Source organism: Leptonychotes weddellii, chromosome 15 (genome assembly GCF_054177405.1).
Source record: "Leptonychotes weddellii isolate Sample4059 chromosome 15, ASM5417740v2, whole genome shotgun sequence".
NCBI classification, from domain to species: domain Eukaryota; kingdom Metazoa; phylum Chordata; class Mammalia; order Carnivora; family Phocidae; genus Leptonychotes; species Leptonychotes weddellii.
In genome coordinates, this window is record NC_138383.1 from 1,896,782 (window position 1) to 1,909,898 (window position 13,117).

At 50.1% G+C, this 13,117-nt stretch overlaps 1 protein-coding gene across 6 annotated transcripts in view; it reads right to left on the reverse strand.

Annotated features, from left to right (window-relative positions):
- The window catches only part of RPTOR (regulatory associated protein of MTOR complex 1), a 378,655-nt gene that overhangs the window by 293,788 nt on the left and 71,750 nt on the right, over window positions 1-13,117 (reverse strand). For all 6 annotated transcript variants that reach the window (XR_014140335.1, XM_081804304.1, XM_081804305.1 and 3 more), the window contains exon 3: window positions 2,632-2,714. Coding sequence is in view for 5 of the 6 variants with exons in the window: in XM_081804304.1 (XP_081660430.1) it covers window positions 2,632-2,714 (83 nt within the window). In the remaining variant the exon portion in view is untranslated. The remainder of the gene's footprint in view (window positions 1-2,631; window positions 2,715-13,117) is intronic.

The following is a 13,117-nucleotide window of genomic DNA, read 5'->3' on the forward strand; positions in this document are numbered from 1 at the left end:
CCACAGGAGCTTCCAGAAAGCGGAGAAGCATGCCACTCGCACCAGAGCGCACTGTTACTGCCTGGCGCGTAGAGCACAGCCCCACGACGGCACCAGCAAGCCGGCAAGCCCTCCTGACGCACCCCTTACTAAGCTCAGGCTCATTTCTGAACAGATGCATCCCACTAACAGTTGGAAGCAGCAAAATTTTAAACCTTTTTATCATACTTAAAAATGAATGCAATCGTCTTGACATTCAAAACAAAATACTAAGGCGAAAGAGCCCACTCGGTCGGCGGCATGAACGGCTCCTTTCTACAGTGCGGCTGGCATGTTCCAATCCCTCCCTACAAACCAGCCCCGACGGGGTCCCACCGGCCCCGTGCACCCACACCTTTTCTTAAGCACTCTACAATCTAGAAACTCCCTCCCTCACGAGCCTCTTGAACTGCCTCTCTCCTTCAAAACATTACCTTGCAGATCCATTCTTGAAATCCCATGAAACTCTGAACACATGTCTCAGACTAACAACATTCGCCTGGAGGACTGCACCCTCTTTGCTACCGCTCATCTCACACGGTCACCCTCCCGCCACGGCGAGAAGGTGACTTCTCAACCCCATCCTGATTCTACTGTCATTTCTGGATCTGTGATCATGTCCCTATATGTAAATGCTGCCTGTCTTACATGGTAATGCCTCTTCCAGATGCCATAGGAGAGATCTGCTCATAGAAAGAAATTTAGATTAAAAATAATAATAGATCCTACTTTCAAAGATTCCATTTACTGCCAGCTAGCATGAACTAGCTGATGCCTACCAAGTTAACTAATAATAAAGCTAGCAGTAAATCAACTCTTAGCACTCCCCAAAATTGTAAATCATACCAAATGGAATAAACATAAAATATCTAGAAATATTAAACCCATATTCTGAAAGACCGTATCTTCTCATGTAATATTTCCTTAAAAGGAAGAACGTAATTAAAACAGCAGAGCTTGTTCTGTGAAGAACGCAGTTGGTAGATCTGAATTTATCTGGTTGCATTCTCTTTTAAATAAATGAACCCAGCAAAAAGCCAAAGCATGATGTCAAACCCAGGAGATGGTCCGATGGAGGTAAGTCAGAAAGGCGTTCTTTTAAATTTGAATATTGCTGGTTCTCCACCTTCTAGATGCCAGTGACGTCAAGTCTCCCGACAGACGTTACCTGTGTGTGTTGTCACACGCGGACTGAGAGTCTGTGTGCACCACACGCATTCCCGTCAGCGCCTGGGGAGTGTCGCAGAGATCCCGGAGTGCCTTCAAAGTCCTCAAAGAAGCGAGTTTCTACTGACAACAGTGGGCATCTCAACTGTCTTCAAAGGGATACACCATGGAACTCTCGGTTCCTCATCCAAGCCCAAAGGCATTGTACCCTCACGAGAAAGGCTCCGGAGTTTTTATGTAACCAGCAAGAGGTAACAAATCCCACAGAGGAAGAAGCAAAGCCCTTAGGCATAGATCAAAGTCATCACTAAGACACTGCCTTCCGAAGACTGGGGGTCTGTGGTTATCGACTCCACAAGTTAGACCCTGCTGCCCCCTAAGACACAGAGGGACGTGGTCCCCACCACTCAGTCATCCCACAACTATGGGCAGCAGCAGAAATGACCCGTGGGCACGGTGACAGCCACCAACAGATTCATTTCTGGCTGTTCTCTTAGAATGCAAATGACATGCAAAGAATCCCTAATTCCAGGTCACGTGGATAAACAGCCCACAGATGAAAGCCAAGCAGGCAGGGTTCTCTGGGGGCCCTAAGCCACTTGCTTCCATGAGGCAGACACTCAGAAAGGAAGGGCGAAGACCGCAAAGGCTCTCGGGAGCCGTGTGAGCAAGACCACCGCCACCCACCATGGTCGCACCCTGTAGAGAACTCCAGAGCCAGCCCGCCACACAAAGTGGAACAGAAAGGCACCTCCATGAACACCCCAAATTTCTAATCTGCTGCTACAATTATTACATCTTCAAACCAGCTAAAGAGCAAGGCTAAAGGAAATGGGTCTTGGGGTGGTTCACGAGAAAACTTAAGATCTTAAAAGGCAATTTGACACAGTTACTGTATTCCACTTTAAAAAAACAAAACCACGAAACTGTAAGATATAAGCAACAAAAGGCACAGTAATTGGTGGCTGGCTCCCTAAAAAGAACCTTACCTTTTGAATCAAAGACAAAGCATATAATAGGTGTCATCTTTTCAATGTTGAGTGCTTTTTTTCTCAACTGTCTGAAAATTGAAGACGGGAGAAATAGCTCTAACTAGTTGAGGTTGCAGGAAAGTTACTGAAACTATGTTTCCTGTGCAAAAGAAAAACCATGACTTAAGAGTAACATGAGAAATGCTTTTCAGTGTCTGAAGTCTGTGGGGGAAACCCACGCCAAATGAGTAAGAGACTGTCCAGCCCAGGCCCCACAAGTTCCCGGGCACCTTCACACATGACAGGGCACGTCCACAGCGCTGGGGAGGGGGCGCAGTGAGGAGTGTCTGGCCACTGAGGGACGGGAGCTGAGGGTCCGTAAAAACCTCTCACTTGGATTCAAAGGCTGTATGAAAGCAAGGAATTGAAGCTTCCCTGTAAGAAAGAAAGAGAAAAGCAAATAAAGAGCACTTACCCTTGGCTGCCAGTTCTCGTATTGCTTCTGCAAATTCGCACCGATGGTTTCCAGAGCTTTCTGAGGCCCCATCGACAGAGGATCTGAAGAAGCAATAAAAAGCAGAAAGTTTGTTACCCGTTCATTTCCTCCGCTGTTGAGCCTGTCTCTCATGGTTTCCTCTTCCATCACTCACTTCAGAGTCACCTTGGACCGAGGAAGACACAACTGGGGGTTTTCTGTGTTTAACCAGATGTAGGGAACTGCTATGCCCCCAAACAGGACAAAATGCCACACCTGTTCACCTTTCTAGAGAAAAGTGGTTTGGTCAGACTCGCTGGCCCCGTGAAGTTTCCTCTCCTCCCTGCGCTCGTCACTCAGCCCCGTGGTCGCCCTGCACTCCTGCGGGCTGTTCCTGTGCTCCTTGCAGGCTGTGTGGGGTGGGCCACGGGCCTGGTAGGGGCCTCTGTGCAAAGGGGGGGGGGGCTGCAGTGAGGGCCACACAGTGCTTCCCTCACGCCAAGGACCAGGAGGAAGATGAAAAGACCAAGGTGATGCGTTCTAAGTAACTTCTGTTGTGCTGGTTCTTCCCCAAGAACCAGCTTCGTAAGCACACCCGTGTGTTTGGGGCTAACCCACCCATTTCGGGAGTGGCTTCCAGGGCAAATAACTCTAACCAGCAATTTCTCAAACTTACTTGGTCTCGAGACGTCTCTGCCCTCTTTAAAATTATGAAGAAACCCAAACAACTTTTAAGTGGCTGTATCTATTGGTATTTGCTGTATTCAAACTCAAGATGAGAAATTTTAAAAATATTTCTTTAATCATTCATTTAAAAGTATTAACCCACGACACCTGAACAAAAATACCTATTATGAAAAATGACTTCTACAAAAAAATTAATGAGAATAGTACTGTTCCACCTTTTTTGCAAATTTCTTTAATACCTGGTTTAACACATCTGCGTCTGCATTCATCTGTTACAAAATGCGGTTCTGGTCGACACACAGGAGGAAAGTCGCACCTCACACACAGACATCACAGGAAAGGGGAGGCCACTTTAAATAGCCTTTTGAGATAGTCATACTATCTTTGATGCTACACCAAAACTTGACACGTGGTAGCTTCTTTAAGACTATCTGCAATGTGGAGTCTGAAACCATAGCAATAAACCCATACTCCATGGCATTAAAATCTACTGGCCTATCGTGCACTTTGAGTAGATTCTCTACCCACGGATGACTCTGTCATCATCACTGGTCATCTGTAAAATACTGGTTCACTAAGCTACGTAGATCTTCTGTATCTTGTTCTTCAATATCTCCAAATTTCATCACCGGCAACAAACACTTCCGGTTGTTTTCCTTAAAGTGCCAGCTCGCTTTGTTCATTTTCCAGAAAATGCCTGCCAAATGCCCAAAAGGATGTGCCATGAAAAGAGCAGCTAGTTCGGCTCAGGACTCATCCACCGCGTGAAGCCCTTCCTCCCTGCAACCAGGACCCGCCACTCGGCGCCCCCCTCATCACGCGATCTTACAGATGTGCGTCCAAAGGCTGACACCCACCTGTAAGACTGTGCGTCAGTGCTGGGCCAGGGCACCAAAACAGCATCTTCCCCCAACTCTCTTCACCGCCCTTGTTTTCCACGTGCTAACGCTAATTCTGCCCCAACTTCCCCAAAGCATCCCTCTCAAATACTGCCTCCCACACAGGTGAGGGTATCAGCTAATCTCCCCTCATCTCCCCCCACTCCCCGGACACCCCCGGGCCAATCCCACTGTGGCGAGAATGTGCAACCCCTCTCTGTAGCGGTGGAATGGCTCCCAAGAAGAGAGCCTCAAGGGGCCAGGGGACAGTAACGTTCACGTCATCGGAGTCTCACAATGAGGAAAGTAAGTGCAGTTGAAGATATAATGCTTGACAACTTCCCAAATTTGGCAAGAGACATAAACTTATAGATTCAAGAAGGTCAGTGAACCACAAATAGGATTAACCCAAGAAAAACCTATATCCAGACACATAATAATCAAATTGCTAAAAACAACAGACCAAAAAAAAATAGTCCTTAGAGAAAAATCAGTTCACAAAGGATCAGGAATGAGACAGTCTCTGGATTTCCCAACAATATTGAAAGCTGGACAGAATAGAGCTGTGCCTTCAAATCTTCTACAAAAATAACAACAACCTGATATTCAAGTCTGAGGGTAAAACAGAGGACTTTTCAGACATGCAAACACTCAAAAAATCTGTCCCGTGTTCCTCTTCTTGAGAAAAAAGGACAAAAGAAGCCAATGAAGGACCCAGAAAAGGAAAGAGATAGAGAAACCACAAGACGTCCATGAACTAGATCCAGAGACGAAGCCAGTCCAACAGGAGCTAGAGGGGTATTTTTTTAAAAACGAATAGATATTTGAGCACTGGAATAATTACTGATAGCACTTGACAGATCTACTGGAATATAGGTAAAAAACTGAACTCATAAGTTCACAAAAAATTTAGCAAATAAAAGTAACTGGCAAATGTGTAACTAGGGGAAAAATTACATAGATGGACGAGAAAGGAACCAATCGGACCACCCTCTCTGGGACGGGCAGAGAAAAGAAACAGCTTTCTCTTATTATACTCTTCAGTATTGTGGGATTTTAGAGCTATATGCACATATTACTTTGATTTTTTAAAAAAGAATTATAAAATTAAGTAACAGGATTTTAGACTTGGAAGGGACATTTACCACCAGTGCATCAAAGTCATGGAGGACTTTTCATGATACAGACGCCAGGCCCTACCCTGGAGGGTCCAATTCAATAGCTTCAGGAGAGCCCAGTCAGCTAAGGAGCACCTCTCGCTGAGGGAAACCTAATGAAAATTGGGCTGTAATTAACTTATCTGGAAGAAGTATGGTAAATTTGTTTCAATCCATACATAATTAAAGAAATTAGATGTTCATCTTCATCTCTCTTTGTTCTGGTAGGAACCCAGTGCTAAGGTCTCAAAAGAATTATAATGACCTCAATCAACTCTGCTGTAATCTAGATCATAAGACTGGCAAGGGACACGAATAAATCGGAATCTGAAAAGTAAAAATTCAGGGCCACCGAAGAGCATAAACAAAGCAAAGGGAAGCAGGAAATAGCATCAACAAACAGAAACCATTCCACCAGCCATATCTTGTGCATGAGCCTGAGAGAGCAAATGCAAGCGCTGGTGTGCCTTTGTCCACACTTGTGTGTGGTACCCACGTGGTCAGTGCCTGTGGCCGGAATCTACACTTAAGAGAACAGAAAGGGTTTCCTCTGTAAAAAGATAAAAGGCCTGTCCAGGAACCACACTGATCAGTAGCAGCTCCTAGGTGTGCCCTCGGAAGAACCATGACACAGGGAGGGAGGGAGTGCCACCAGTCCCCAAGTTGGGGGGAAGGACCAAAGCCAGCCCCCCTCCTTGGACTTCTCCCCTTGGAAAGCCCAGACCCTCCAGACCCACACCATCCTCTCCCACGTCCCCAGAGAGGGCATGCCGAGTACCTGCCAGAGCTGGAGGGCCCCTACCACGTGTCCCTGAGCACCCTGCCGCCAGTCCAGCGGCCCCTCACTCGTCACGGCCGCCCAATAGCAGCACCCCTCTTCCTTCCCTGATCTGAATCAAAATCCCTGCCTTCCCAGAGAAGGAGCAGGGGCAGCCACCAGACACTCATCAGGCTGGGATCAACCGAGTGGCGCTGTCATATCCTATCTACTGGGAACCCCTGTGGCGAATTAATTGCATGGTTTTCTCCAAGGGTATGACAGAGAGTGGGGCAGGGAGAGAGGAGAGGGAGCAGGAAGAGGGGAAAGAACCAGGACAAGGGAAAGGGTGCACTTACTACCACGCTCACTACAATAAACTAAGTAGTGAAATCAACTAAGCCAAGCTCCTGGTGGGCGGTGCTGACGGTCTGATCCCTCTGATGAGGGTCAGGTGGACCAAACGTAGGTCTGAGACGGTAGTGCTGTCTTAAGACATTTCTCTTCTAAAGCCCTCATGGATTTCTACAATGAATGAAGTGGGTGGGCAGGTGGGTGGAAGGAAGAGGAGACAGTAAATGGCATTTGTATAAAATTTTAGCTTTGCTTCAATCTTCCTGCAAGCTTTTCAGCATAAGCCCCCTGTATCTCATAGTGCACAGAACTTCACGCTGACAGGAACTGCAGCCGGCCTGCCCATGGCACAGGAGAGAAGCTGAAGTTCCAAGTGCTCAGATGACCCGGTCAAGGTCACAGAGGCTGGTGATGGTGCTGGCAGTCAGCTAACCTGAAAAACCTCCCTGTTCTCTCCACTCTTCCTAGAAGAGCCTATGCACTACCATCAACTACTAACATGCTGGCCCCTACCGCGGCAGCTGGTGCTGGCACCGAGGAGACTCTCCCTCCTCCTGGCTACGTTCTGGACGAGTGTGAGAAGGGCAGAAGCCCAGGGAGCAGGGCTCTGCTGACCTGGTGTCCTCTCCACCCGCCCGAAGATGAGCACAGGTGAACCCTTTGAAAACAATTCTTCTGAGATGTCGTTCCTCCCCGGAAAAGCCTACAGTATGCTACCACTTGGATAACATGAAAATAAGCAAGACTACACTGTCAGGCTGCAGACCGGGGCAGGGCTGGCTGGGAGGTGACGAGAGACAGGACTGGACTTGGGGGCCGCTGCTGAGGCTGTTTCTTGATCTGTAATGGGTCAGTCTGGGAAAAGTTGTCAAACTCCACAATGGGATTCGCACACCTTTCCGTACATATGCTATCCTTCAGAACAAAGGGCTCCTGGGTGGCTCAGTCGGCGAAGCGTCTGACTTTGGCTCAGGTCATGATCTCAGGACCCTGGGATGGAGCCCCGCACCGCACCGGGCTCCCTGCTCCTCCGGGATTCTGTTTGTCTCTCTGCCTCTGCCCTTCCCCCAGCTCGTGCTCTTTCTCTCTCTCAAATAAAATCTTTTTTAAAAAATAAAAATTAAAAAACACGCAGAGCTCACTGCTCAAAGAACGTCTGTACTTCTTTGTAGCTTGTATTTATGTGGACATTTCATAAGTATCTGTTAATTGACTTACTGACTGAGCACTGCCTACTGGATCAAGTAAAAATTTCTCTGTACGGCGTTCAAGGACTCTGCCACTAATTAGTTGTGTAACCTTGAGCAGCTAATTTTGATTGAGAAAATAATCATGGCAAAGGGCCACTTTGAAATCAGAAGTGGTTTTTAATGGCTCTGTTACATCAGCCATAATACCCACATGTATTTTACCGTTAGAAGCGTACAGAGTGGGAGGTACTTCATCCCATTGAGGTGAGGGCAGAGCGGGGAACCTCTGGCAGTGAGGCTCTGGCTCATGGCCGGACCTGGCCCTCCCAGTGCCTGTGGGTCCCAGGACAGGAGCCTTCATCCTACAGGGGCCTTGTCTACACTGCAGCCCGGTCCTAACCATTCAGCCTTACCGGCCCCCCCGCCCCGCCCGCCGCAAAGCCACGAAATAGATGGTATTCCTGTGTTGTCTCCTGCCACACAAGCACCAGGAGCTGGGAGGATCTTCCACAGAGCTGTGGGGATGGCTGGGATGCCACGTTGTAAAGTGCAGACCCCGCTGCTCACACAAGGCACTCTGCGTACAGGGGTGGGGGAGTCTCCGAGCAGTTACACACACCTCCGCCTCCTTCAGGGGACACAGGGATATTACTAGGAGAGGCCAGCATGACCAGACTGAGAAAACAGGGTCTCAGCTGCAGGCCCATGGTGCACCAGGCTCACGGCAGTGGGTGCCCCCGACACCCGATGCCCAGGGGGCCCAGCCTGTGCTCCAAGGGCTCAGTCCCCAAAGCTGGGCCCCTTCTCCTCCTCCGGGTCTTGGCTCTTGCCTCCCCTGCAAAGCCCCTTCTCTCCACACGGCCTGTCGTGAGTCGTCCACCCACAGCATTTTCTGAGCTCCCGGGCTGCTCAGGGTGGACCCACGTCACTGGCGCCAGCCTCACGTCCCGGCCCTATCACAGTCAGGCTCCTTGCAAACAGGGAGCAGCACTCTCCTTTATTCTGTGCTTACACGGAAGTTTCCCCCTCACAACCATCTGTGGACCAACCTGACTGACCGGTCAACCCCGAGTTTGCTGTAACAATTGAAGGACGAGGCCTGTGGCAGGGCCCTGTCAACTCAAGGACGTGCAAAAACAATCACTCCGTAGCTCATCTGTGCTGCATCCCCCAGTGCCCACATGGGGGGGGGGGGAGAAAAAGCTTTCCGCTGAGCAGTAAGAGGAAAACACAGCTAGGTGCCTCCCAAATATTTCCTTAGGATTCCAGAATTTCCCAGCACCTGGCAAACCTCCAGCCTTCTCACCTCTGATGATACACGGCCACCATTAATGAGCACATAAAAAAAATCTCTCAGCTAAATGAGACCTCCTCCTGTTCAGCATTCAGCTCATCTATACCCTGCTTTCAAACACAGATATTCCTCCAAGAGGTATGGGCACTCACTGTTCTTCAGTGTGGTTGTTTTTAGTATTACGTTGTAGCATTTAATGTTGGGCCATAAAGCAAAACAGCCTCTCCCCTGCTTCTCTGAGAAGAGCTGAGTGTCACTTCCATGAAATAAAACAGCATCTTATTATCTGGCGGAGTGGAGGGGCAGGGTGGGGAAAGAGGCGTTGACAGCCAGCCGTGTGGGAGCTCTCAACGTCCATGCTCGTGAGCCCATGTACTTGTGAGCGGCACGGTGAACCTTCTCCTCCTTTATTCGGGCAACAATTCCTGTCACCATCCGAAAACCTAGAGGGCCACTTCCCAACCACAGACAGGTCCATTCTCGGAGTCTCCTGTTGTGCTGGCAGTGTATGCCCAGGGACACCAAATGGACTGAAAAGCAAGAGTCCGCCCATCTGTCAAGCTACCCACACCCCTCGTCCCTGAGGTCAGAGCAGTTTCAACTAGCACGGACCGTCTGTTGGTTTGATATGTGTCTGTCTGCAGCCAAAAAGCCATCAACCTGCAATCCACCCCACCCCTGGCACAGAGACCCCCGCACTCACAGGCCTAAGGTAAAGCACAGGAGACTCTCAGCCATCACCTGACATAGGTAGTGTCTACTTAAGATGAGAAACATCTAGCACTCTACTCTCAGACATCTGCTAGAGACCGCCGGCCGACACAGCAGCTGTCCCGCTAGGCTGGCTCACGTTATGACTGGTGCATGACGCAGGCCCATTCCCTCGCTCCTGAGTGAGCGCACAGGGGCAGAAGACAAGCAGACGTAGGAAGCACCTCCGGTTCCCACTCAGCACTGCGGCGGGTGGGGTGTCAGGCAGGGGAGGGGCCTGGGGTTGGCTGCAGGCGCTCTTGCACTGAGCCATGTTCACCCTCCCAGTGAAGCCTCTTCCCAGCCAAGAGGTAGGTGCCATCACCGCTCCGTCGTACAGATGAGGAAACTAAGGCCCCAAATCACGAAGGGACTTGCTGAAGTGAACAGCTGAGAGGAATAAGACTAGGGTCTTGATGAATGCAAAACCTTCGGGTTTCTGGTGATGGAACGCAAAGCCAGAGAGGGAACCTAATGTGGGGATGGCTGCCTTCTCAACAGGAGCGCCCTTTAAGCTACGGCTACACTGGGGGGGTCTTCCCTGCGACTCCTTCCCCAGCCATGACACACTCAAACATTCACATCCTGAAAACGGCAGAACCAACCCATCCTCGGGCCTGGGTGTCCTTGCCCCGCCAGCCAAGCCGCTCCACGGCATTCACCACCTGAAACCCCTCATCCAGCACCACCCATCCCCACACACTCAGGGCCCTGGCTCTGCTCCTCTTCCTCTGGTCACTGCTTGTTCTGGGCCAGTGACCTCCCCAACCCCCTTCTCCGACCAGCTCGGCCTTTCTAGCTGTCCCCTGGAAGCTCAGAGCTGCTCTGCTCCCAACACCCAGAAGCACTGGCCTTCCGCAAAATGTAACCCCACCGTCTCCACGGCTGGGCCCCAACTCTCAGTCCTGGCGGCCACTATCATCATGCCGGAAACCTACAGCACTGTTGAAAATGCTACACCTCTTCCCCAGCAAGCCTAGAGCACTGGGGGGGGGGGGAGGGGGGGGCAGCCCCTCAGGGATGAGGCGCGTCTCCCAGGGAGCCAGTCCCGTCAGGGGGGTGGGGCCCGTCCACGAGAAGGGAAGAGGCATCTCCGTGGAGGGGTTGGGGACCTGGCAGGAGGAGGACAGACACCTGTGGGGGAAGTGGCAGCATAAAGGAGTCTGAGCAGGGTGCAGACAGCAGGGATGAGAAGCTGCCTCCCACAGCATAAAGGATACCAAGTCACCATATCAAGGCTGTCAGAGGAGGGAGTTACAAATATGGAAAAGTCCTGTTGGGTTTGAAAGGAGACGGTTCTTAACCTGTACCTACACAGTGGTGAACGTGTCTGTGCAGAGACACATGTGCGCACATGCGCGCGTCAAGGAGAGAGCGAGCAACGAGACACTGGTTCCCATGAGAACACCGGCACCCAGATCCCAGTTTCTAAATCTGGATGCCGCTGATGGGAACTGGGCTGCTGCGAGGTGTGCTCCATGCCGGGACGGGGCAGAAAGCACAAGCTGAAGTAAGGACTACTCAAAGAACAAGGGCCACAGAAGCCGGTGGGAACGGGGTCGCCCGGTAACCGGGAGCATCGTGATAAGCAACGGTGGCACGGGACTGTAACCCACTGAACAAGAAAGGAAACCGTGAGTTCACACCGAATACACTCAAAGTCTGACGAGGAATATCCGCAGAGCTACATACCTCTTCCCCAAACTCGTCATTACTTACAAAGGGGACGGGGGCCTTCAGAGCGAGAGTTCCGGCAGCACCCGCTTCATCAAGTGGTAAGCAAGTTAGCTGCATAACCAGGAGCAGGATACGTCTACTCGTGTGCCACCTGCCACCTGCCACCTGCCACCTGCCGTGGGGGGAAGGCAGATCTCTTCTGTGACACTCCTGTTAATCCTGAGGAAACAGCGGGGTGTTCTACTAAACCCAGCCGGTGATCCTCTGGGTGTCGGGGTCATGAGGGTCAAGGAAAGACTGAGGACCTGGTCCCATTTGGATGGGACTAAATCCAGGGCAACACACGATGCTGAGCCAGGTCCCTGTGCCACAAACAGCATCCTGGGACAGGTGGCGCACCTGAATGCGCCCACGGTCACCCCTGGCAGTGATGGCCACGCTGGGATTACGCTTGTGGGGATCACAATAACTCACAGCAGGTGGAGCAGCATTGCAAGAGCTTACTCTCCTCTGAAGCAGGAAAAAAGCTCCTTAGCTCTGTGCTTGCGAGTTTGGGATTTTTTTTTTCCAAAATAAAAATTAAAATATGCACTGCTAGATACCACTGCAAATTTGCCGAATCAAATCTCCAGGATTCTTCTTTCTCTTATTCCATACTGTTAAAATCACCATCAGAAGGGCCAGCCCTACTCACTTTTGAAATAAAGGCCAAATACAAATTTTTTAACTTAGAAAAGGTATATGCCCTTTTTAACTCAAAATCCACTGAAATTAGTACAGAGTAGATTACATTCCTAAAGGCAGAGAAATTTTAAAAACATGGTATAAAAAAATCTATTCATTTCCTGGATTTTTCATGGCAAGTTAAGGAATTCCTTTCATTTTCACTGACACTGTCCCATGAACACCCATCAAAGAGACTGTGTGAGGTACGAGGGAGGGCTCTTTTGTTGGTAGGGAGGAGAGAATGCCCAGAGAATCTAATAGAAGCCATGGGTTCTCACCTGGAAGGTGCAATTCCATACTCAGACACCACCACCCACACGATCCCAGAGGGTTCACGCATGCCCGGGAGCACACCCTAGGATCCAGGTTGAGAAACGCTGTTCTAAAAACCTAATATAAGGGGCGCCTGGGTGGCTCAGTTGGTTAAGCGACTGCCTTCGGCTCAGGTCATGATCCCAGGGTCCTGGGATCGAGTCCCACATCGGGCTCCCGGCTCGGCAGGAAGCCTGCTTCTCCCTCTCCCACTCCCCCTGCTTGTGTTCCTGCTCTCGCTGTCTCTGTCTCTGTCACATAAATAAATAAAATCTTTAAAATAAAAAAAAATAAAAACCTAATATAAGAGTACTTAAAGAGGGAGAAAAGAGAACACAATTGGTAAAATCCAGCTTTGACAAGGGGTAAATGAAGTGGAAACAGTGGTGGCTAATAAGAAGTCAATTTCACCGGCAAAGACGCCAGGACGTGGCAGAAAGCCAAGAAGGCCTCTAGGGAAATCAGCCACGCGAGCAGCTACTCTGTCACTGGGCGCAGGGGACAAGAGGCCTGGGCTGCATGCGGGGAGGCTGTGAGACAGAGACGGTCACCCTAAGACCCCGGAGACAGTGAGACAGGCAAGCAAAGTGGGAAAAACAACACTGTTTCCAATTCAGACTGGAATATAGGCTTCCGCCCCCCACCCCATCCAAAAGTAGAGCATTCCTCTGCCACCCCTGGTAAGCCAATCATTGCTTCCTGCC